This window comes from Lathamus discolor, chromosome 1, assembly GCF_037157495.1.
Source record: "Lathamus discolor isolate bLatDis1 chromosome 1, bLatDis1.hap1, whole genome shotgun sequence".
NCBI classification, from domain to species: Eukaryota; Metazoa; Chordata; class Aves; order Psittaciformes; family Psittacidae; genus Lathamus; species Lathamus discolor.
In genome coordinates this window covers 54,070,144-54,096,646 of record NC_088884.1, presented here as the reverse complement: position 1 = coordinate 54,096,646, position 26,503 = coordinate 54,070,144, and the positions used below count along the sequence as shown (strand labels likewise).

Sequence of the window (26,503 nt, the reverse complement as noted above, 5' to 3'; positions counted from 1 at the left end):
CCAGGAGGCCAATAAGGCCACCGGCATTGTGGCCTGTATCAGCACTGGTGTAGCCAGCAAGGCCAGGGCAGCGATCATCCCCCTGTACTGAAGACTGGTGAGGCCATACCTCAAATGATGTGTTCAGTTCTGGGACCCTCACTACAAGAGAGACATTGAGGTGCTGGAGCAGGTCCAGAGAAGGGCAGTGGAGCTGGTGAAGAGTGTGGAGCACAAGTCTGATGAGGAACAGCTGATGGAACTGGGGTTGTTTAGTCTGGAGAACCGAGGGCTCAAGGGGGACCTTATCTCTCTCTACAGCTGCCTGAAAGGAGGATGGAGCTAGATAGGTGTTGGTCTCCTCTCCCAAGTAACAAGCAATAGAAGAGGAATTAGCCTCTACCTGAGCCAGGGGAGGTCTAGACTGGGTATTAGGAAAAACTGCCTTCACTGAAATGGTACTCAGGCATTTTCCTCGGAACAGGCTTCCGAAGTGGTGGAATCACCATCCCCGGGAGCATTCACAAACCACGTACACGAGGCCCTCGGTGACATGGTTTGTGGCGGACCTGGCAGTGCTGCGGGAACGGCTGGACTTGGTGACCTGAAAGGCCTTCTCCAACTTGGCTGATCCCGCTCCCGGCACACCGGGCCGCCGGCGCAACACCCGCCCCAGCTGGCCCATGCGCGGCGCCCCGCCGGGCCCGCACTGACCTCTCGCGGGAGAGGGCGGGTGCCGCGGGCGGTTGCGCGGCTCCCTGCGCGCTCTGGGGCGGACGCGGCGGGCGTCTGCTGCTGGCGGCGCGGGGCCGCGGCCGTGCCTTGGAGGGAGGGCTCACGGCGGAGCCGCTGCCTCCCCGGTATGACCCTGACCCGAGCCCGGCGGCGGGCCGCGGGGCGAAGTCGGGACAGTCTCTCCGCCAGGAAGGCAGCTTAGTAAATCCCGTCGGTCCCCGTTTGAGGTGGTCCCAGGTCGTGGGTAAGTTAGCTGTAATTAGAACCAGCCGCATCTAACTGATACGCGGACTGACTCCACAACTCGTTAAAGTTGTAAAGTAGGTATGCTTTATTCAGCGCTGAGGTGCATGGGGATCGTTCCTCCAAAGTATGCACACCCAGGGTCGTTTTTCCTTTACATTTATTCCCTTAAGGCATACATATGCATTAGATTACTGATAGGCCTATACATATTTAGTATCTGTCCCCCCTTCGTATTATAATGAGCTAGAAGGTCCTTTGCGCCTGCGCAGTGCCCCCTGTGGTCATGGGCAGGGGTCTCAAGGTGAAGTAAATGAGTCTTCCTCTTCTTAAACTTTTCACCTTTTAATCTTCGCGCATGGCTTTAGGGTTTGGTCAGTATCTCATCCATAAATCATCAGCTTCTCCCCCTTATCAATAGACCCAGACATTCGCATTTCCTTGTCAATAGTTGCTTATCAGTAGAATCAGGCCTCTGTCTCCTCCCCGCATCAGTAGTAAGCATAATAGGTGTTTACAGCAGACAATACTTTTGTTTAAGCAAGGGATTCTTCTAACTCTCTTATACAATCCCCTGTATTTTCCTTTGTACATTTCATTAACCCTGTATCAATCCCCCCTTTTCTATAAAGTAAGTAAATTCTTTTACTATTATTTATGACAGAGCTATCCATGTTCTTTCTATCAATTTACAAAGTGATTTTGATATACATTGTACATTTCATTGACCCTGTATCATAACGAGAAAATCAGTAAGCAGCTCAGGTAACAGACCGTTTCTACAAGCACCCGGAATGCATCCCAGAGCACGTGTGGCTGTGAACTAAATTTGGGGACCTTGCTGTGTATCACATACATAAAAATCAAGCTCCTGATCAGGTGGTGGATTAGCAGGCTTTTAGGAACCCCGTATTACGTTTGCAAATACGGTGAATGTACATTGGAGCAGTAAATAGTATTTTTACTAGCTGTGAAATGCATTTGGTGTTACCAGCATTCGTATTTCGGGAAGGAGAATTGGCTCTTGATTGAACATGGTATTTTTGAAGGGGGACCAGATTGAAAACCCAGGAAATAAAACTTCTGTTATGTGCAGCGAAGGTGACGAGCACTGTTGTTTCAGTGCTGCCTTGCCAATGTGCTTCAAATTTAACGCCGGGTTGCTGATTGCTTTTCGTGGCTCCCGTGCACTTTGGCTGCAGAGCTGTGCTTTTTTAACTTTTGCCAAGTGTTACGCCTCAGTTCCCCAGCATCAAGTTCACGTATTCATTATTGCTTTCGGATAATAGTGACATGTATCTTAGCTGCCACCAGGAAGGCTATCATAGCTGTTGGTTTCCTTCGCCTCTCCTACTCTCAGGCTTGCTTGATGAGTGGGATCAGAGGGTTAATTAATGCAGCTGAAAAGCATTTTATTTCTTACATCAGTTTGCTGCTTTAGCTTTTCACACAACAGTAGGGATACTGTTACTTCATGAGAGATGCACTGGGGCAACAAAAGAGGACAAGGGGAAGGGTCCAGAAGTCCTTGAGCTGGTGGACAGGATAATAATGACCATGCAGATTTGGCCTAATTCTTACTCTCACCATAAGCCAAAATAAAATAGAATCATAGAGTAGTTAGGGTTGGAAAGGACCTCAAGATCATCTAGTTCCAACCTCTCTGCCATGGACAGGGACACCTCACACTAAACCATCCCACACAAGGCTTCATCCAACCCGGCCTTGAACACTGCCAGGGATGGAGCACTCACAACCTCCCTGGGCAACTGATTCCAGTGTCTCACCACCCTTATATCCAATCTAAACTTCCCCTGTTTAAGTTTTAACCCCTTACCCCTTGTCCTGTCACTACAGTCCCTGACGAAGAGTCCCTCCCCAGCATCCCTATGGGCTCCCTTCAGGTACTGGAAGGCTGCTATGAGGTCTCCACGCAGCCTTCTCTTCTCCAGGCTGAACAGCCCCAACTTCCTCAACCTATCTTCATACGGGAAGTGCTCCAGTCCCCTGATCATCCTCGTGGCCTCCTCTGGACTTGTTCCAGCAGTTCCATGTCCTTTTTATGTTGAGGACACCAGAACTGCACACAATACTGCAGGTGAGGTCTCACAAGAGCAGAGTAGAGGGGCAGGATCACCTCTTTTGACCTGCTGGTCACGCTCCTTTTGATGCAGCCCAGGATACGGTTGGCTTTCAGAGGCAGGTGTTCTCTTTGACAGCAGACAATTGCACGCTGTCCTACTGTGGACTGCTGATTTTAATTTTTTTTTTAGCCCCCTAACTCACTTGTGACGGAAGACAGTCAGCAATGTGCTGTTCTTACACATTGAGACCCTTTCAGTTATCCCCCTACATTTTCCCTGTAAGACTACAGGGTGCAAGGCAGGGGAAGGAGAAAGATACAAGTTTTCACTAACTGTCAAGGTCTAAACAAATCTGGAGGTAGGTCTAGTCACACTTTATGGATCTTAGATGAATAGTTACCTTAGTTCTAGCTTGCAGCATGCCCTTGATCACTGGTTACTGATTTGCGTTATAGCAGCCAGATATCCATTAGAGTTAGGTATCCGCTGGAGTTTAAAAATAGGTCTGGGTTTTTCTTTACTTTTCGCACACGATGCCATCTAAACCAGCTCTTTCAGGTGAAGCTCTTTTACTACATTCTTTTGTTTATTGTGAGGAGAATTGGATCTAGAAAATAGGTCTAAAGCTGATGAGATTTATATTTTTTTCTGGTAACATAGGTCTTATGGGTGCTGGTGTGTGATTCAGAGCAAAGCAAATACAGAAAACTTGCCGTGGAACCAAGCTCTTATCATTTGGCCTACTATAAGCAGATAGAAGGAAGGACAGGGAATGCTTTGAAAAGGTATCTTTTCATACCTATGACAAAGAAAAGTTATTAGCTTTAGGCAGTACTGAGATCACTGCACAATACCTTAGTCCTAATCATCTGATTACTAGATTTTTTCCAAAGCTTTTTCTTTGCCTGTCATGTTTTCATTCAAGTGGCTTCTCACAACTTTCAAAAATTCCTTGCTGATGAGCAAAATAATCCTCTACCTCCTCCAAATGTCTCTGTTGCTTTACAGAATTTGATAGCATCAAATTGTTACCTCTCCTGTTGTGCTAGCCAGTACTATCTTGTTACATACATGGTGTGTAGTAAGTTTTGAGGGAAGGGATGCCATCCAGAGGGACCTCAACACGCTTGTGAAGTGGGCTGATAGCAGCCTTATGAAGTTCAACCATGCCAAGTGCAAGGTCCTACACCTGGGTCGGAGCAATCCCAGGCACAGCTACAGATTGGGCAGAGAAGAGATTCAGAGCAGCCCTGTGGAGAAGGACTTGGGGGTGCTGGTCAATGAGAAAATGAACATGAGCTGGCTTCAGTGTGAGCTCGCAGCCCAGAAAGCCAACCGTATCCTGGGCTGCATCAAAAGGAGTGTGACCAGCAGGTTGAAGGAGGTGATCCTGCCCCTCTACTCTGCTCTTGTGAGACCTCACCTGGAGTATTGTGTGCAGTTCTGGTGTCCTCAACATAAAAAGGACATGGAACTGTTGGAACAAGTCCAGAGTAGGGCCACGAGGATGATCAGGGGACTGGAGCACCTCACATATGAAGACAGGCTGAGAAAGCTGGGGCTGTTCAGCCTGGAGAAGAGAAGGCTGCGTGGAGAGCTCATAGCAGCCTTCCAGTACCTGAAGGGGGCCCATAGGGATGCTGGGGAGGGACTCTTCATCAGGGACTGTAGTGACAGGACAAGGGGTAATGGGTTCAAACTTAAATAGGGGAAGTTTAGATTGGATATAAGGAGGAAGTTCTTTCCTTTTAGGGTGGTGAGGCACTGGAATGGGTTGCCCAGGGAGGTTGTGAGTGCTCCATCCCTGGCAGTGTTCAAGGCCAGGTTGGATGAAGCCTTGTGTGGGATGGTTTACTGTGAGGTGTCCCTGTCCATGGCAGGGGGGTTGGAACTAGGTGATCTTGAGGTCCTTTCCAACCCTAACTATTCTATGATTTTATGATTTGTATAATATTGCACAGTACAGATTTTGACTCAGGCATTGAGATTGTAAGCATTACCATAACACACTAGTAATAAAGCAATAATAATAAAAGGTGCCAACATTTTCTGTAAAAACCCAACTAAGCTATTCCCTGCTGTATTTGGATGCTTGATGTGCTTTGTGGTTTAATGAATTAACTGTTCATTCAACACTATTTTTAAATTCTGTGTGATTTTAAGATATGGAGCATAATGATAGGATGGAGCATTATATTTCCATTTTAGTGCGATGTCATTTTATTGTGGCATGCTTAATTATGTTATTTTTCATGTAGATAATCTCTGCAGCCTGTTTCCACTTGGAAGAGCAAGAGAGACTGATGTGAGGGTTCTTTTCTTATAGATTTTCTTATAGATTCTGTTTGTGCTTATCTTTTTCCAATGGCAGAACAGACTCGGAGGCAATGGAACCGCAACCTGGGGAGCCTCAGAATCTGGATGACTTGTCAACTGCCAGCCAGTTTTCTCTAGTGTATTGGCCACACCAATGTGAAGTCATCAGAGACAGAATTGAGCACATTGGTAAGTTATTGTGTTATGCTTAAAATCTTGTGTATGGGCAAAGAGGAGGCACACCAAGAATTTATTGTCGGTTTAAGTGAAATCTTAGAAAACAAATCATTATTAGTCCAGATCTGATTGCTACAGAGAGGAGAAAAATAATAATGTAGTTTAAAATGTTGTATGTATGCTTCACTTACACCCTTCTGGCTTTCTTTTCACTGCTCCTTCCGTTCCTGTGGCCAGCAGTTTCATTGTAGAGGTTTCCTTTGGGTGGAATCAAGAAGCTATTTGTTCAGAATTGTCAGCCTCTGGAGTCGTTTGCTGGGAGAAATACAAGGATGATATCTTCTTCCTTATTCTAGGATCTAGACAACTCTGGGATCATTTATGTTTGCATGCTTAGTCTTACACCTTTCTCTTTCTTCATCAGTCTGCAGCTCTATGTTACGTTTGAATTTACCACATACAGTGTTCTTTACATATGTAAGATGTTATTTCCTTGTTCTCTTTGTTGCCCCTAAAGCAAATTTTGTCCAGCTCTAGGTCTCCATTTCTACACAAAACAACTTGTTACTGCTGTCTGTATAAGCCTATGGTTGTACCACGCAAAAGTAAACAAAAATAAAGCAAATTAGCCATGCATACCTGGTCAATTAGAAAAATTGCTGTCACAGCTAAATTAAGTGAAACAAAGCTACAGGCAGGTAAAGAAAAGTTCAGACAGAGCAAACTCAACAAGCCTGAGTCCTGAGGTCTTACAAATTCAAAGTCTTACTAATCTCATATGCTGTTACTAGCAATATCAGCACTGTATTGCAGGGCAATACAGTAAAATATGAACATAAGCTAATAACTGCTTTTATGCAGTCTGTACATACAGCAAGCCTTTTTTGGGACAGTGACGATTTGAGCAGCCCCTGTGCTTTTAGATACAACCAATTGCAGTTTGGAAGTAATCAGTAGAAATGGAAATGCAGAAGTGGGATGGAAACAGCTGTGCCCTGATTCTTTTGCCTTTGAAACTAGATCCCAGTATCTTGAATGGAATGGGACAGGACTGCTGTGAGTATTACAGTGAGAAAAGGCCTACTGTCAGAATGAATCAGTGTTCAAAAGATATTTGGCAATGCCAGGTAGATGCCATGTGAGTTACATGGTTACACTGCATTATAGTCATGCAGCATCTGCTGTCAGTGTCGTCAGCAGTCAGTGACTTTGTAGTTGGGGCATCTGCTTTCCTAACAGTACCAATGCTGTCTAATGTTCACCATTATCAGTCTCATCTGTAGTAAGCAAGCTGTGCAGGGAAGAGGCAAGTTTACACAGCAAAAGTTGGTCCTTGGACAGATCAATGTGTATTTTAATTTAGTTATAGTGAAGATTTGTTCACAGGTGCAAAAAATTAGGTTCAAAAGGGGGCTTTCCTATTCGTTTGTGTGCAACTGGTTTAAATAAGATTAACTGCTTTTTGATGTGTCCTTCATATTATGAAGACTCTCATACACTCTTCCTGCTTGTAATCTTTTTGTGTCTCTCTTATTTTTTCAGATTGGATACCTACTAACCCTGAGCCATTGTACACTACAACAGGTTTGGAGATGATGCCATCGTGCCAAACTCCTGACAAAGGCACTGTGATTTATCTGGAAGAAGGTGGGAACACTCTGAGAAACTTATTGTCAGCTGTAGACAGATGAAGCACCTGCTTTGATCTCCTTTGTGAACCTAATTTAAAGCCTGATGAAATCAATATGATTTTCTACTATTATTTTAAACCACTTTGGAATAAATTTGTTTTTCCTATGGATAGCGAAGGAAGTGAGTTACGTAGTTATACAGCTGGCTTGTCATCCGTAAGTTTGGTTCATACTGTTAATTATCTCAGAAGTCCAGCTCAGCTCAAACAACTGTTCTCAGTGAATAACAACACTACGAAGCAGCCTGAAATGAGTTTGTTATGAAAATAGGAGTGGAGAAAGATAACAACCAAAAGAGAAAGTAAAAAAGATGAGAGCTGTGTAACTGCAGGATCAACACTGAGGACTGTGTTGGGAAAATATTTTGTTATCCTATTTGCTATAGTGGTTTTGCCAAGACATAAACAAAATCTGGCCAGACTGGGTAAGTGCTTGATTACAGGCTCCTAAGCCTGGCAGGGATTAATCAGACAGAATTGAAAGGAGTTAGTTGCCTTATTCCATCATCACCAGTTGATTATCAGAGTTAGTTATTCTTTCATGTGTTTGCTAAGTTGGTACAGATGACTCGGAGAACTTGGAACTTCTGTCAGTTGCTGATTTTGTGCCTGACCTACTGCTACATAGAAAGGATAATAATAGTTTTGCAATCCTAGGGTAACTAGACGTGGCTATAAAATTTTCAGAAGCACAGTACTGAAGGGGAGCTGGTATCTTTCTTGAGGTCAACACAGTTAGTGTTATCTTGCAATATACTGAAAAGCATTGATACTTTTTGACATTGTGTTTATTTAGAAATTAGCTAAATTAGCTACTTATGCAGTATGGCTGTATTACCTGTCACTAGTAGGTTGCTATATTTGGTGGCTAAGAAAACTGGTACCTACTGTGTGATGAAGAAGGAACCTCTGCCCTCTGCAGTGGACCTGCTAATTTATTGCAACGAATACGATGTGGAGGAACACCCTGACTTCCAGCTCCCCACATTTGTGCAAACAAGGACAGTGATTTCTGTCATGGTCCTTTAGTTGCTCTTCTTTAAAAATGCAGCTTTCCATGCCCTTTTTTACTAACTTGGACTTTATGCACAGCCAACTGGAAGTGGTTCTTATTCTGGCTTGTACAACTCTCCAGCAAAGTGTGTGTTTTGGTATAATGATTCCCAGACTTCATTAATGAAACTTACATAAAATACCATGATAGAGATCCCAGGTTTTATGCATGCATTTCATTCTATAAAATGTGGCTGTTACAGATGACTGATACACTGGAACAGGCTGCCCAGAGAAGCTGTGGGTACCCCATCCTTGGCAGTGTTCAAGGCCAAGCTGGATGGGGCTTGGAGCAAGACTTGGTCTAGTGGAAGGTGTCCCTGCTCATGTCAGGGGGTTGGAACTGGATGAGCTTTAATGAGGTTTAATGTTCCTTCCAACCCTAACCATTCTATGAGTCTGTGTTTCCAGAAACAGTTTTACTGGATTAACTACTGAAACATTTTGCTTCCTTGATGTTAAGGAAGAGCTTGAAGAGGAATGGAAGGATAGAGAAACTGTGAGTGGAATTTCAGTTAAACAGAAAGTAATTATTCAAGTAGGTATCCCAGCTAGCAAAGTTAACAGCCCTTCTGTAATGAAGACACCTGTGGGTCTCTAGTTAACTTCAGTCACGGAGAACAATACACTGAATATGGCCGTATTACTTGAATCACTGTTGCCATGTACAAAATATATTTATATATCTTTTGCATATTTGTATATCTTTTGTATATATGGCAACAGTGATTCAAAGAATAAAAAGAATGACATACAGGAGTCTTGACTTTCACTGTACTGTAAGTACTGTCAGAGCTTTAGTGAAACTACCGGAGAGAATAAGACTGCTGCAGAATAAATCTCTACCACAGCCTCAGACAAGCAATGGCAAACACAGCTCTGATCTGAACAGGGACTGCTGTGTAGCTCTAACCCTGCTTTATGGTACAGGGTCAGTCCCCCTTACTTGGCAGCATGGTAAGGGAACAGTTTCTCCTCGGGTGGATCCAGCTGTAAGGAGATAGAAGCAAGAATACAGGAGCTGAGAATACAAAAGCCTGTCAGTCAGTGCCCCACTGCCAGTAAAAATCCTTCATTTTGCCAGTTAGAAAGTTATGAATTAGGGATACTTCTGGCAGATAAACATATGGTTTGATATCATCAGTCTGAAACACAGAGTACATTGTTTCAGCTTGGAATACCTTCAGTTTTCAGCTTCTTTACCCTGAGCTGGCCCTAACCCAAGTGTCAGAGTTCAGCTTTGAAGTTGCAGTTGTCTGTTGCTAGAAGGAATTTTCAGAAGGATGCAGGTATTTCTTAAAATTACTCAGACTCAAAGACATCTGTTCTGCTCCTTCCCCTAGCTGACAAAAACTCCTGCTTTATGTATTCTCAAGTGAAAGATCTCCGCCCCCTGAAGCAGATCCTTCCTCAGGAGGGGGATAACACACTGATCTTTGAAGCACGGTTTGAGAGTGGGAATTTGCAGAAGGTGGTCAAAGTGTAAGTTTCTGATTTTTTTTTGTTCTTTATTACAATGTAGTTATCGTCAGTGTTGTTATTGTCAGCAGACTGCTATCAGTGTCTGGGCAGGATGTGTGACTGGGTTTGTAAATTGTTCTTACATTAGTTAGATAAGCTTCAAAAGTAGTTTCAGGTAGCCTTCACTTGAAATGGTCTGATAGCCATTCCATAGCACTAAATGTTTTCTAGAGGTGATAATCACCCACACAAACTCGACACCTTTTCTTAAGCACCTCCCCTTAAAGCATAGTGTAGAGAATGTTTTTAGAAGTCCTAATTATTATTAGAATGAAGGCAGCAGTTGCATTATTGACACACTTGGTGCAATTAGGCATCTTTTCCTGGCAGCTACATAGACTTCAATTCATGACAGTGTAAATTTGACTCAACGCGTGATTCACTGCTTTTTCATGGCAGTCCACATTATTTGACACTGCATCATGCTACATTACTAACCAGCATCGCAACTCTTTGTCTTCTTTCTGCCCACCAGCAATGAATTTGAGTACCAGCTGACCCTGCGCACTGACCTCTACACAAGCAGACACACTCAGTGGTACTACTTCCAAGTAAGCAATACGCAGGCAGGGATGCCATATCGCTTCACTATTGTCAACTTTACCAAGTGGAACAGCCTGTATAAACATGGCTTGCGGCCACTGTTGTACTCAGAAGCTGATGCTAAGGAACACAAGGTTGGCTGGCGAAGGACTGGAAATGATATCAAGTATTATAAAACCAATGTGGGCCAAGATGGACATCAGTATTTCTCACTCACTTGGACATTCCAATTCCCTTATGACCAAGACACCTGCTACTTTGCCCATTGCTATCCTTACACCTACTCCAACCTGCAGGAATACCTGGTGGCCATCTCTAAAGATCCAGTGAAATCCAAATTCTGCAAGATTCATATCTTGTGCCGTTCACTGGCAGGAAACACAGTGTATGCTTTAACTATCACCAGCCTATCTAAAAGTGACAAGGACACCAAGAGGAAGGCTGTGATACTAACTGCGAGGGTGCATCCAGGAGAAACTAACAGTTCCTGGATAATGAAGGGCTTTCTGGATTACATTCTTGGCGATTCAGGCAAAGCTCAACTCCTGCGGGACAATTTTGTCTTCAAAGTAGTACCCATGTTGAATCCAGATGGTGTGATTGTGGGAAATCACCGCTGCTCTTTAACAGGTCAGGACTTGAACCGCAAATACAAATCTAATGGGAGGAAATTTTATCCTTCCATCTGGTATACCAGAAAAATGATCAAAAGGTAAGCTCATTTTCTTTCCCTTCAGAATAGATGATTTACCTTTCCGCTGTCTCTTTGTTATTGTGACTTCTCTGTGTCCCTATTGTTTTGTTATTTTTTGCATCTTTGCAACCCCAACCTTTCTGACTGTTTTGTTTACCTTCAGTTGCATTTCAGAGTGGGTTATTTTTTCCTTCAGTATCGTACAGATTTTCCTTTAACATGTTTTCTCCATTCCTGGTAATAAGTTCTATCTCCAAAATAGGAGTTTTTGTCAAAACATTTTCAGTGTGTTTCTTCTCTCCACTGTCCTCTGCCAAAATCTACTTATCAAATTCCTTATGTCTTTAATTTTCTTTTTTTCTCACATACAACCATGTCACAGAATTAAGTTAGGTTCAGAATAGATCCCAGATGTCTATTTGACAGCAAAGATTGCCAAGTTTGCTCTATGTTTTGCTACAAATACATTCGATTTCTTATGCAGACTTACAGTTACAGGGATATTGATACTCTGTCTATAAAACTAAACCTTTGGTTATTAAACTAAACCTTCAGCTAGTAAACTAAAGCCCTCTGGTTTAACTTCTGTAACAAATTAATACAAACGGGACTTTTTCCATCTAGTTACAGCATGTTTAAAGTAAGATCTGTGTTCTTCCAAATGATTGTTTTGGCATGTAGGTCCCTAGCTTTCAAGGAATGAGCACTGTGCCTCTCCTTATTTTCCACAACAGTTCCCCTCTCTGTTTTGCTAAATGGAGAAAGCCTGTGCTTGTGAGTGCCCCATAATTAACATTAATAGTGTCTGCTGAAGTGCTGCTGACCTTTAGCCTCGTATTCAGCTACTGTCAGCTGCAACAGACATGTTTATTACTGCTTCCTTCTTAGTTCCACCGTGGATTTCCAGCTCCTGCCTAGAGTAAAGCCCCAGGTGACACAGTGTTGTGCCATCATATCTTCCCTGGAGAGCTCTGCTTCAACACAAATTGGGCACTGGGGGTATGGGTTGCTAAATCACAATGTGTCTACCTGAAAAGTTTTTTTCAGTAGTTAAGCAAGAATATATTGCAGAATCTTAGCACATAAAAAAAAATGATGTTTTCAGTTTGATAAAAGGAGTAGTCGTTCAGTCTCGTAATAGTACCGCATTTATCATTCAACACGTACAATACTGAAAGAGCAGCAGACAAGAATAGTAGATTTCAGTTGTACAGTAGGATCATGTATACCTCTAAAGAGCTGAATGTATATAACTGAGCATGGGAGTAAGAGCAAACACATGGACAAAGGCTGATGATGCATACATTTATATCTTACATCTGTGCAGTGACAAGTGGGTTTTTTTCAGAAGAACTGAGTAGTTTGGCTCTAATCTAGCAACACTGAAGGTTTAAGTTAGAGCTCAGAATATGGAACTTGTATTGAATTCTTGTTCTTTAGGTTACAAGTGAGCTTCAGTATAACATACTAGCTCAGACTAGTTTCGGAGGTGGAGGAGGAAAAAAACCAAACCACTGTTCTCTGTTGTCCTGTATTACAGAGTGATGGGGGAACGTGATGTTTTTATGTATTGTGACATCCATGGTCACAACAGGAAACAAAATGTCTTCATGTATGGTTGTGAGAGAAGGCCCCAGGCGAAAGCACCGTACGTGCATCCACGTGTCTTCCCGCTCCTGCTGAGCAAGAGCTGCCCAGATAAGGTGAGCAAAAGTCTGGCTAGAATCTTGCCTCAAAATTCAAGCACCACCTGGGATCCCTAATTTTTTGTTAAGATATCACATGTAATAAAAGACCATATTTCACCTAGTGAAATAATCTTCAATTGGCTAAAACTAGAAATAGTTGGAGTATGAAGTTTTAACTTCTTTGAAATTCCAGCACTTAAAAATGTATCGTGCTGAACTGAGACATAAAGTTAGCATTTTGTAAAGATTCTTTTTAAAAGAATGAAGAAAAAACCAGCCCAAACCAGAATGTTAAAGCAACATTGCTTTAATACGTCAAAACCTAACATTAAATGTTGTGTATTTATAGATATGTTTTTAAAGTATATTGTAGAATTAAAAACAAACAAGTGAGTAAATAAGAAACTAAAGAAGATAAAATGTTTTCCCAGATTAATCCTTTTGAAAACTTCTGTTGAAAAATGTGTCAAAATCACACTGTGTAAGCTATTTCAATTGAGGGGAAGTTTAGTAGGAAATCATGGCTTTTGAAATACATCATTTTCTGGCAAAATCTGACTGCCGTAAGCTGCTTTTGGACAAGAAAGGTTGCAAAGGCTCAGGTATAAAACAGCACACAAACTGAACTACTAGGTGTCATTGCATACTTATAGCTAATGCTGTTTTCTTCAGATATCAATAATGAGGTGGTTATGAGCTTCAGATTGATTGCATCAAACTGTTGATATATTAAATCATGAGAGAAGAGCTGTTCTAACTTTTTAGTAAATATACATGCTGGTATGTAACAGGATTTGTGGTAACTCAGCTGGTCAGCTGTCTATATGTCCGAACATTTAGAAACAGTAAGTACAGCCACATTAAAAATTACATTTAGATGTTTCAGAAATCCTCAGGTGAAATAATCTGATCAAAGGACTGTTACTTTACCTGCATTTCCATTACACCAGTAAAGACAGGTTGAGAAAATTGGGGCTGTTCAGCCTGGAGAAGAGAAGGCTCATTGGAGGCCTTATAGCAGCCTTCCGGTATCTGAAGAGAGCCTACAAGGATGCTGAGGAGGGACTCTTCATTAAGAACTGTAGTACTAGGACAAGGGGTAATGGGTACAAACTTATACAGGGGAAGTTCAGGTTAGATGTAAGGAGGAAGTTCTTTACTGTAAGGGTGGTGAGGCACTGGATGGGTTGCCCAAAGAACTGGCGAATGCTCCATCTCTGGCAGTGTTCAAGGCCAGGTTGGACAGAGCCTTGGATGACATGGTTTAGTGTGAGGTGTCCCTGCCTACGGCACTGAGGTTGGAACTAGATAATCTTAAGGTCCTTTCTAGCCGAAACCATTCTGTGATTCTATGATCTTCTGGGGTATGTTGTGCAATATTCAAGTAGAATGAAAACTCACATTTGTTTGCCTGGTAGATAAATTTTAGAAAAACCTTGCAGGATTAAAATTTAATTATTGCATCTTTCTGTTTACTTCAATGGCTAATGCTGTACCTGTCTTTAAGTTCTCATTTCCAGACTGCAGTTTCAGAGTACGAAGGAGCAAAGGCGGCACAGGCCGAGTGGTGATGTGGAAGATGGGCATCAATAACAGCTATACTTTGGAAGCCTCTATCTGTGGCTCTAAGTTGGGTAAGACAATTCCCTGTAGCTATTCAGTAGGAATAATCAAACAAGACCTTTACTTCTGTTTTTTTCATGGAAAAATTGTGTTTTTTCATGGTTTTTTCCCTTTTTTGGTGTTCTGTCACCAGAAGCATTGTTGCATATATATCATGAAACAACGTTAGTGGATGGCAAATTAAAAGCTGTAACTAAAGCCAGTTGTATTTTTAGGAATTTTGGATTAGGGAATCAGTTAACTATGCCTTACCTCCTCTGAGTGGATAGATTTGTTCATAAAGGCAGAATAATGATCTATAATACCATTTATATAAAACTACAACAGTTCTAGACCTGTCTAGCATCTGTCAGTGAATTTGCAGTCAGACACCACCCTGAAATATCACAGTACCTAGCAGTCAGCAGGTTTGCTGACATTTTCATTTCTGTCTTGCTCCTGTTGATGCTGCAGGCTGCAGACAAAACACTCATTTCAATGTGAAAGACTTGGAGTCAATAGGACAGCATTTCTGTGATGCCCTCTTGAACTACTGTGTTCCTAATAAGGAGGTAAGGAAAATACCCCTATGACTTTTCTCCTGCCTCAGTTCATCCTACTGTGACAAAACATAATACTCTATAGGGTTCTAATAATAATCAATTTGATAATGGCTTTCTTAAAACAGTGAACTAAATTTTTTATGTTTCTTATTATTTATTATCTGTGCCTGAGGAACGTGGAAGTGTAATGAAACAGCAAGCCAGGGTGAACTCCAATGTTCTGAATTCTGATGCGCTAGACTTGGATTCCAGGTAACTATTCAGTTATACCACCATTTATTATATGTTCTCTGCATCTCATAAAGAGTACCAGAGTAAGTGTTAGAAATGTTACTAAAATTAGACTTTGAATAGTCACAGTCCTTAATTTAATACTCCTTAGGAAATTGCATACAAATCTTATAGCCAAACCTTAATAACCAGTTCACTGGAAGCAGATCTCTGTATCTACCCCAGGTGACCTTCCTGAAACAAAATGAAAGTGCATTGATACAGAGCTTGGTCTATTGCATCATTTAAATCAATACGCTTTTTTTCAGCCTTACATTTTGCAGAGCAATCTAATATAAGGTATATTATTTGGTTTTGTGTAAACCTAATTTAATTAAGCATGGAAGATACTAGTCTGATTCCATCTGTGCAAAGGGGTTAAGTTCAGGGTAACTGATAACAGTGCAAGAATCCCTGCACTGACCAGATGATACCCCTGTTAAACATGATCTACTCCTCCTGTGCCAGTGATGACTCTGAGTAGCTGCAATATCAGTTGTACAGGTGATTTGTAAAGGGTGGGTATTTACTACGAACAGCTGTGGCCCTATGGTCATTTATTAGGGAATAAAACTTTAATACATTTCTTTTTTTGGAAGAACATTAATAGGCTGGATCTATCTCATCAAACTTGAGGTGCCCAAAGTATAGAAATCAAGAACTGAGCTTCACAGACCACAACTGGTCCTGAACTGCAAAAGAGACACATAGAACTAGGAGAAGACTTTCTGGGAACAAAGAAGATGGTGTGGGTGTGATTTAGGAGGGGAGGGAGAAGGTGTGTGAAGCAGAACTAAAACCTAGGTAGAAGCAGGAGGTGCCCTCTGGATACAGCAGATCTCTTTCAGTAACCAAGCTTTTTCTAAGACGATGATGCCCACTTCTTGCAGGTTAGCTGTAGGTCTGTAAAATTAAAATGTGGATGTGGAAGACAGGCATCTCTGCAGCTAGGGTTACTATAGAAAACACATGCTAATGGTTGGAATGAATGGTTCAAACTACTGTTTGCAATCACCAAATTTGGAAATTAAACAAAACAATGCTTATCTTTCACAGCAGCCAAACTTCTGACTGCCCAGACTCCTGTGATCTTTATGCACACCAGCTAAAACTAGGTAGTAAGGTATGATATGACTTTTTCTTGTCTGTTTACATCTCTGTCCTGAATGCCACTTGGGAAAGAATCACTACAGTTTAACAGGCTCTATTTCAAAGAACATTAGCATTAAGTCACTCAGAATAGTCATTAACAAATCAATAGAGTTCACAGTCCAAATGAACAGTGCGGAACAATAGTATCAATTTTCCTGATAGCTTAACCTAGGTTGTCCAGATAGTGGTGGTTTTGTTTCAAAAGAAGGTGGCTTTCTACCTGTCAGGTTCTGCAGTACAGCTAAGTAAGCAGATAGAGGGTCAGAGTGTGTAAGAGGACATCAGCTTTAAGCACAAGAAGTATCGTGCCCATGTACCCTGTGTCAGCCATTCTTCGCAGATACCCAGTTCAGAGTGTTCAGGAGTTGTGTTCTCCCATGTATGCAGGCAGGTCATCACACTTGCGCTAAGTGCTGTCAGCATCAGACTACTGCATTGTCTACATCTAAGCTTATAGGCAGATGTAGCCCCAGATTTAACAGAGTGCTTTCACTGGAGGGCAATGAGACATTTTATTTTCCTGAAACCTGCATTTACTTGTTTGGCTGAAAAGAATGGGTTGAAACATGGTTTTTGTCCTCATTTACTTGGTGTTTGTTTCTTTGGTGCCTGAGATTACCATATTATTACTCAAGATGTTTCCTGTAGATAAGCAAAACAAGCTTCTTGTGAGTGAATACTTTCAGAAAGTTTGTGGATGAATGTTAGCCAACAATAATAGTTCCTGTTGCTTCCTGTTTGTGACATAAATACAGTAACTAAACAACAGTAAAAGGGGAAACTAGTATCAGGAGTGTATACTAATAGTGTGTAAAACTGAAGTGACTGAAACAACCACAGGAAAAAAAAAAGGGATGGTTTTCTGCTGTGTTAATGACTTAGATCACACAAGATGTTTTTTGAGTATCAGAACCAGTTTTAACAGGTGGAGGCCAGAAGAAGGGACTAAAGTAGCAGAGTTGGTGGGGTGGGGCAGGGCAGGGACAGGGGGGCAGGATGGGGGGGACCAGGTAGGACAAAGAACAAAGGAAAAGAGACTTTCTCCTTCAGTAGCAGGAAGCCCTTAGAAGATCTCAGCAGTATGTGAAACCACAGCTTTAGGAGCTTACTTGAACCTCTCTATTTTAAAATGTATTGTGTTTTATGAATTAATCACTAATTTAATAAACTATGAGGGGAAGTCTTCTCCAATAGAGATCCCTCTGGGTACAAAGCCCATCCCATCAAGTCCCTGTCATAGGAGAGGGTGAGTATGGTCAGGACTGAACCCAGCTTTGGCCACTGAAGAGCCTGATTCCTATATTGCCAATACCTATAAACACAAATATACATTGCAAAACTATTAGTTAGGTTGAATTTCACTAGGTCCTGTTCTGTAATTTCTGTGTGAAACATAGGCAAAGACATCTGTCGTGCAATGAAATTGTATGAATTGCATTCGTGCATCTCTCACACAGTGAATTAGAGCACTGTTGCCCCATGTGGATCCACTTCAGTGACAAAGTTATTAGATCAAAAGTCTTACCAAAATTTTTGTTGTTATTCTTGATGGAATTTCTTAAAGGCATTTGCAAAAGGTGAATAACAAGGGATATCACAGGTACAGTTTGTTTTTTTTTTCTGGAAATTCATGCTGGAGTTGTAAGTAGCCCTCAACAGCACTTTACTGGTGTTCAACCTAGAAAACTATGGCCCTCGTGTGAAATAGGAGCACTGTTATTGTTGCCTAAAGAACGCAAACTGTTGTTTGGAAAGATGAAGTCATATTAATATTTTTATGGGTATTATTCTTTTTATATGCATGAACATTATAATGCTAGCTGCTTTATTAAGGCTTTCATTGGTTCAATAGGTGTAACCAGCCTTTTTGCATTTTATGCCAGTCTTTCTTTTCAGAAGCTGCAACTTCGGAAAAAGAGTAGTGGCAATTAATACTACCAAGAAAACATGGCTGTCCAGGTTCCCAGACTAAAAATAAACAAGCCATTGAGTAGGAAGTGAGGTCCCTTGTCAATATGATATGTTTGTGTCCAGGTTCATAAATATTTGCTGAACGGCATAAGGAATTCAATGTGAAACTGCTTGCTCACATGTGTTCCTTCTGGCATTGTGATTATCATGTTTATTTACAACTGTTTTGTTTTGTTTTGTTTTTTTCATTGTAACTATAATATTCCCCTATGAATCAAAATGGTTACATACTATTTTCTGTGCAGAAAAAAAATAAAGCATCAGGAGAAAATTTTCACAGCACTGCTAAGGACAGAAGTCATGAAAGCAAAAATGTGAGTCTTTTTCATCCCTGCAGAAAAATGTTGTGCTCTTCTTCTAACCAGAGACTGATACATGACAACTTAATTCAATCACTAGAACTTTAGACAAACAATATTGTCACCAAAAGGTGCTGACCTAGAATGCCCATTGCTTTTTATTGTCTATTTTATCTGTGAATGAAGTATCAACACCAGCAAGTCTGGAGCAGGAAAAAATGGTAAAATTATACATTATTCAACACATTTAGATCTTTCTGTTAAAGAATATGCCTTGGAGCTGGAGATGATACCAGCTCTTCTTCAGTCTTCAAAGCTACTATCACCTCGCTCCCTCAGCTGGACCTGTTTCACTTCCAGTTTCATTGAACAAGTTTTTTGCCAAGTCCATTGAAGTATTTTCTGTTTTGTTTTCCAGTTCAGTATAGTGCTGTGAAGAGAAAGGGAAAGGTCACAAAACATTCTAGGGATACAGGAAATAAACTTTTACAATTAACTTTGGGATCATTACCAAGCCCAGGCTCTGAAATAGTTGTGCTGGCAGTATTTGTGAACCTGCGTCATGCTCCTCCTACCAGTCAGTGTGTGATTTGGTACTCAGCATTAGCCTCCCTAGCAACCACCATAGAATTAAGTTTACTACAGGGTCATTGTTTGAACAGTTGATATAAGATCTAATCTTTTTTAAAACTTCACTTCTCTCTATTATTGTTGTTTGGTATCCTACATAACTATTTCAACAATGCGAGCCTCGCTGTAGTTGACACACACTTAAAAATCATAGATGAAAATGTAGTCTGATGTTATGTTCCTACTTTCATGAAAAGGAATTTAACGGAAATATTTTTTATAATGCTGAGCACCCAACAACTTGCAAAGGGAACACAAGTTGCTGACTTCTCTGAGCTTTTGAAAATCGAGCCAAATACTGAATGCCTAGCTTGCCTCCTGCTGGAGTTGTGTAGTGCTGGTGGTGGTGTGTGGAAGGAGAGAAAGAGAGAAAAGAAAAAAAAAAAAAAAAAAAGAAAGGAGAGAAAAAAGAGAAAAGAAAACAAGAAAATAAAGAAAAAGAGAATGAGAGGGAAAGGAAGGGAAGGAAAAAGAAAAAAAAGAAAGAGAATAGAAAGGGAAAAGGAAAGAAAGATAAAAAGAAAGAGCCCAGCCTTTACGTGTTAACTCTTTTCCCACTTGTTATTGAACCCTTACCAAACTTCCCCTGTCGTAACCTAGCGTACACTCATTGAACAAGCCAGAAAGTGCCTGACTGGTAAAACCTTTTTGTCAGTCTTTTGAAACTAACTAATACTAATTATTCATTCGTGTTTCTATTCTGTTTCACAGGCTCAAGGCATTGAAACGCAACATAAGGTATTTCAGGTCTTTGACCCAGTGAAAAAAGGTAAACATTGTATGTTTGTTTAATTCTTCAAATCCCAAGAAGTCAATTTTTCCCTATAATCTCAAACCTCAGTAAAGAGTATGTTCCAAAAAGATAAGTACAGAGTTCTTTGGCTGGGATTTCACCCAATCTCAGCATTTAGAAGACCTACTTTTCCTTTAGTTTAAACTGTCTTCATCGCATTCTTACCCTCTGCTTTACTGACTGGAACACTCTCTCTGGAGGAAAACTGAACCCAAGGCAAGTTCCAGAGATGTGAAAAAAATATTTGCTCGTATTGGCAGTATGGTACATACTGGTACCTACAGTACCATACATATGTTATATGTGATAATGTGCTCATTTGGTCCAGAGAAACTAGAGAAGAAAACTTTCATCAAAGTCAAACAGGGCAGAACAAATCCTATAGAACTTTTTGGTTTCAGTACAGATGATAAATGAAAGAAGCAAATGTGGAGGCTAAGGAAACAGATCTGAAGGACTTGTGTCATTGCAAGCTAAGAAATCTAGGGAAGATTTAGATGTCAAAGAGAGCAAGTAGCGTAACATGAGTTCTGTTCATATACCACAAGGACAAATATGGTTCTTACCTACGTGAAAATAGAAGGAAGGAAAAGCTATCTTGACTTCTACATAGAACTTCTCTGAGACTAATACCGAATTCTGTTAACTGCTTCTGGTGTTAGCATTATTTTTAAGATTGAAAAAAAATAAAATAATGAAAGTATTTAAGAATCAGAGACAACCTCTAGTCAAGACACTTAAGAGAGTTCAGTCACTTTTTGATGAAATGAGACTTCATGGAATGAAAGTTGTCCCCTAAAATATAACAACATTCTTCAGAAGAGCAGCTCAAAGTAGCAGAGATGATGAAAAAGAAAGCATGAGAACCTGTGACTGCAGTTGATGAGACAAATGTGCATTAGAAATGGGATTTGTGGTTTGGCATTGAGTCAGAAAACTCCAGATGTAGTGAGTTTTCTGTCTTGCTTCAGTCAAACACACAGTCTACAACAGGGGTCATAGAAGACTGAACGAAATTGCTAACCTATTTTTCATGGTAGGTGAAGCAAATTATGACATAACCTGTGGTTCTTTCAGGCCTTAAAAATCTGATTTTCATCAGACAGATGACAGAATAGGCTTCTTACAGGAACATAAGGTTTATTGAATTCAGAAGTTTAAGGGTAGGGTTTGGTAGAGTGTTAGGGTTTTAATTCAAAACATTGATGTGGACAGAGTACTGAGAAACAATGGAAATTGTTATGCTTAGTGTCAAACTTTGTGGCTTTGCAGATACCCACAAAGCCATAGGAAACAGCCCACTGTCAAGCTTACAAAGCCAACCAGTTATCTGTGAGGAAAAGAGTGAAGTAGAAATGTCCTGAATACAAAGCTGCCTTTCCTCACCTCACAGTGTCGCAAGTTGATTTTTGCCACTGTTTTTTAGTTATTCCAACAGACACCTGTGAGCGGTGTTAATTACAGCATCGTGTCACTACTTAAAAATCCTTACAGCTTATATTATTGCCAAAAGTTTGTAAAGCTGATAGCACATTTCTCTTCAATTCTGACCTTTCCTACACAGCTGAACAAGCGTCATGAGATAGTCCCAAGAATTACAAAAGAAAAAAAAAAAAGAGGATTCTTCTTATGAAATAAGAGCTTTAAAATCTTTTCCAGATGTCATGCCAGCAAATTGTACAGCAGAGTATTTCAGCTGTTATTTTCAGGAGCAGAGATGTAAAATTCCTCAGTAAGGACAGGTTGAGAAATAATAAAAGTCATCCCTAGTATCTGTGGGTTTATATACAAGAGGGATTTATGGATTCATAGTGAGCTATCACAGATCAGTTAAACAGAGGAAGGTAAGAACATATTACTTATTCTCTGCCCACATTAAGGATCCTGGAATTAATTCTGAGGACGATCCTTATTCATATGATTTTCACACTGCGGGTGCTGAAAATCTAACAGTGTCATGCTGTAGTGGTATGTTTTAGTAATGACTGTGTGCTTGGTTCTGAATTCCTGTCTTGTTTTTCTCAGGCATACACCCAGAGCTATTCTGCCTTATGACTACTTTGGTTTTGTCTTAGAGAACCTAACCAGAGAAAACAGTACCAAAGCCTAAACCACACACAGAGAACTCCAAAATGGTGGGGTAGCTGGAAAGCTAACAGATGAATATATGGTTTGTGATAGGGTTCATAGGAAGGCTTGTGATAGACTTCGTGCCCCAGATAAGCAAGGACTGGATTCATAGATTGAGGGAATCCTGTGTTCTTCATGTATTTTTTTAAACCTATGTAAATATAACTGGAATGTTTCCCTGTGTTTTTCCCTCCCTACTTAATTATGGCCAGCTGGGTCAAGTATTACTAATACAATTCAGTCTTAACTGTATAAAGCACCTCTTCACTTAGAATAAAAGGAGCTATAAAATGCTGTCGATATTTGTGTCCGAAGGTGCCCTAGAGCACCTCGTTCTTACCTGGTCAGCCACCAGTGAGCACCAGCGCAGTGAGCGCTAGCAGCTGAACAGCTTATGAACACATATCACCTGGCAAGACCAGTCAGGTGGCACAAGCTCTTCATTGCTCCCACTTCCACCTTGCTTGACTGGTGGGGTTTGACATAGTATTCATGCTCTGGAGATGGACGTCTATTATGACTCTAGTCCAGGGTCATTTGAATATCAAACATGTGCTCTCTTTGGAGCAGACACTAGGAATGCGAACAGCAGAGTTGCATGGCTACCAACACAAAATAGTCGTGTTGCCTTTGGCACCTCTACTTCCCGATTTGCAGTTCTCTGTGTAGTGGAACAATTTCCGTGGGAGCTACGTAGTGTCTTTATCCCCAGGTAGCCTTTGTTAGGCAATAGATAAAGAAGGGGAGGTGGGATATGAGTTATGGTCTGCTCAATATGAAGAAAGACTTAATCCCCACAATCAGTTATCTGGGTAAATGGCTTGATCCCCAGCAGTGTCTGCTTACTGTAACTCTGCTTACTGTAACTGTATGAGCCTCAGCCAGTTATTGAGTCTGACCTGGCCAAGACAAAATTTTGGTGTTTCACTGTGTTTTGGGTTGTTTTTTTTTTTTTAATTTTTTTAAGCATCTGATAGGCACTTTCAGTGTTTTACTTCTTTTTTTTTTTTTCTTTTTTTTTTTCCCTTTTCACAGTAGAATTGCCAGTTGCAGCCTCTGCCACACAAGTAGGAGAGGATCTCAGGTAGGATGCTGTTCTATTTTACCGGTTTCTAGCATTTTTCACAAAGCAGGAGTGAGAAAATGAACCCAGGCTGATTTCTCTCCAAATTCATTCTTCTCCTTTTTATGTTCCTCTGACATTTTGCTTCATTGGTTTTCATTCATAAACTAGACAGTTGTCCTTGGCCACTTCATGCCATGGTTGAGACTGCAGTGGAAGGTGACATTAGAGAAGCAGAGAATCCTCTTTCCTCCGTCTCATCTGGAACACCAGACCCCCTCCTTCAGCACATAGCTGAAGCTCCTTTTCCCCTCTTTGCTGTGCACTGGCACACAGGCGGTGATTTGGGCCTTTTCTGGAGGAAGGGATGATTGCTGCTGCCTTGGGAGGGAGGGAAAAGATAGGGCCACATGTCTACTAAGAAACAGGGCAGAGGTGAGAAAATAAAGACCAAGCCAGGCTAGGTAGCACAGACAGTCCAAAACAGACAGTTACTGGTTTAGAATGGTTGGGTATCTTAAAATCACAGTATTGTCATGGTGCTGGTGCATAGCTCATTGCTAGTGCATTCCCTTCACTTCTACATTCTGGTGCTTTGGTGAACAATGAAAGTTGTACACTGATGGGTGTGTGAGGCCCCGTGGCAGTAACACTATCAGTGTGGATTACTTTCATAAGCATCCACCTACTGATGGCATACAACGTCCTGTGTCTTGCTGAGTGCACAACTGGCTGTTGTTGGGTAACAGAGCAAAGTGGAGTTAGCCAGCCAGTTAGATTGCAGCAGATCCTGCCACAAACACCACTTTTTACTTCTGTGATGGAAAAGTAACCTGCTACTGCTTCTGTGATGGGTACTTCCTGCTGACTCAGAAGGGATAGTGTTATAGTGGCTGCATGATATTGCCACTAGTGTCCTTAAGACAATGTGATGGCATTGTGGTTCTGTGTAGTGTGAAATATAGTAAATTACTATTTATTTATGTATTTATTTATTACGATTCTAAGGAAATGCTCAGACTAAAGTGGTATAAATTTTTACCTGTCAGGATTTTCTGTTCTTTTATGTATATATTGTCATGAATTTGTGTTGAGATAAAATATTTTCTGTCCTGACCTCTGTGTGTTATAGCTCCAAGAGTCACACCCATAATGCTAAAGGAAATCGTGAAAAGACATCTGTGCCTCAGGAGGCAGGAAAAAGTGTGTGCCATGATATGATCCTATCCACAAGAGAAAATTTCCATTCATCCAGCTTTAATCTGTTCTCCCAGAAGATAAAGAAACAGAAGGGCAAAAGTGTCTCCAAGCCTGCAGAGAAGACATTTCAATCTTTAACAGGTTTCTCCATTATTGTTCTATTAGAAATACACCAAAGAACAGGATTGAGTTTTGTTTGGTGGGTTTCTGAAAGATGTAAGACAGATGGTAGCAGTACATCAGCAGTGCTGGAAAGCTCCTACACTGTGGCAGATACCAGAGCTGGTTTCATGGAGCTTCCCAAATGAGACACTGGAAGTCCAGAAACTCATTAACCTTTTTGTAAACAGCTAAGGAAAAAGAGCTTGGAAAATCTCAACTTAATGGCAAAGGGTAATGCCTCTGACCCTGCACTATCCTTCTGTAGTTACTAGTGGGAAAGGCTCTAGCCATTGGTTCATTGCTTTTCATATGTATCAGCATGCCGTAAAAGGATGTACAGTCTGATCCTGGGAAGTATTGGGATTAACCTTTTCAGAGAGGGGTCAATAGACTATCGTATCACTGCAGCAATAAAACCGGGTCCTGTTACTACGGCTGAAGTTCCCACATTTTAGCACTAGAGTTTGAATCATGCTGTGGCTCTGCTTTCTTAATGGAAATGTTTCTGCCATAATACCACAGTTTCTTGTGAAGGAAACTAAAGCCATGTACTTATTTAGTAACTAGTGACCCTGCAGTAGCTGATATGGATTTGGGTTTTTTGTCCTTTTTGGCTCAGGTCATGATCGTGCAAAGAGCAATTCAAAAAAGGGAGAAAGGAAAATGAAGGAGAGGCTCCCATCAAAAAACAGAAGGCTCCAGAAAACCAAGACAGCAAGACAGGATGTATATTTTGGGAAGAGTAAATTCTGCCAGGGCCGAGACAAACTGCAATTCCCTCTGCCATTACCGCCTGAAGAAAAGAACAGACAACATGCTGCAAAATACCAGCGTATATTCGTGAGCTCCAGTTCTTTCGCCAGTGAAGGAACATGAAAGGGTCATGTATCTGATGCGCATAAACAATTCCCAAGACTTTGGTTGTGGATTATGATTCTACCAGCAAGGGGGTAGATACCTGCAGAAATCAAAATTATTCTTGCTCTTTAATAAAACTAAATAAGTTCACACACATCGGCTAATGTATACATGAAATTTCTCTTACACATGAAGAAGTGTCGCACATTCTAAACCAGTTTAGTAGGGAGTCTCCGAAAATAAAGTGTAATTTTTCTTAAACAATACCTACTGTTTTTTTGATGCAGACTCCACTTCCAGGAAGAGCTATGTGAAGAACCAAATTCCCTCCTGCTTCTTTTTTCCTTTTATTTTGTATTATTTTCCCTTCTTCACTCTGTTTGGAAGTTTCCTGGGATTCTCAGGTAGAGGGCTTATTCACCAAGCAGCTGAAGCCACCGTTCCTTGGTCAGAGTAAAAAAACTCAAGTCATAAGCTGTAAAAATCATTCCTCCTTTCACCAACAAACCAAATACGTTACACTCCAAAACATTTGACATAAAATCTGTACACAGATAGTCAAGTCTGTGGAACTCTTTCCTAAAGGGTATCATGGATGCAAAAACCATACATGGATTCAGGTGAGCATGTGCCTTATAGATAGACCACTGGGAGTTTTGAATATACATATATTGGCTTCAGAAATGTCCTCAGCTGAAAACAATGAGAAGCTAGGAGGGTGCTTGGGAAAAGTATTAGATACGTTTATTCTGTGCCTGGTTTCCCCTGGAAATCGATGCAGTCAATTTGGAGTCAGGGTGCTGTGATAGATGGCCCCTTAGTCTAAAACCAATATAGCCATTCATGTGTTCTTACATACCTGGGAAATATTTTATTCCTTACAGTAATATACCTGGATAGTTTGCATCTTCTTAACATGTATAGCATTGTGCAGACACTGGGGAGAAAAGGTGAAGAATATGCTGTTTAAGACAAGTACAGACACCACAACAGACACCAATTGGCAAGTTCTAGTTTTCCACACAGACCAGACATAGACCTTTTTGCAAATGCAAAGGGAAGCACGGACAATGTGTGCAGTATCAGG

General features: G+C 41.0%; 2 protein-coding genes across 2 annotated transcripts in view; both read left to right on the top strand.

Annotated features, from left to right (window-relative positions):
* The window catches only part of LOC136010492 (C-type lectin domain family 2 member B-like), a 40,792-nt gene extending 35,295 nt beyond the window's left edge, over positions 1–5,497 (top strand). Inside the window, exon 6 of the mRNA XM_065671830.1 lies at positions 5,413–5,497. The gene's annotated coding sequence lies outside the window, so the exon portion shown is untranslated. The remainder of the gene's footprint in view (positions 1–5,412) is intronic.
* On the top strand, positions 707–25,566 carry AGBL3 (AGBL carboxypeptidase 3). The gene is made up of 15 exons (XM_065671773.1): positions 707–958; positions 5,418–5,546; positions 7,077–7,181; positions 9,621–9,759; positions 10,274–11,053; positions 12,576–12,738; positions 14,231–14,357; positions 14,800–14,897; positions 15,061–15,140; positions 16,215–16,281; positions 18,527–18,595; positions 19,922–19,979; positions 23,169–23,217; positions 24,329–24,537; positions 25,178–25,566. Exons 2-15 carry the CDS (start codon positions 5,429–5,431, stop codon positions 25,432–25,434), a joined length of 2,319 nt encoding a protein of 772 aa, XP_065527845.1. The 5' UTR covers positions 707–958; positions 5,418–5,428; the 3' UTR covers positions 25,435–25,566.
* Positions 25,567–26,503: the final 937 nt, after the last annotated feature.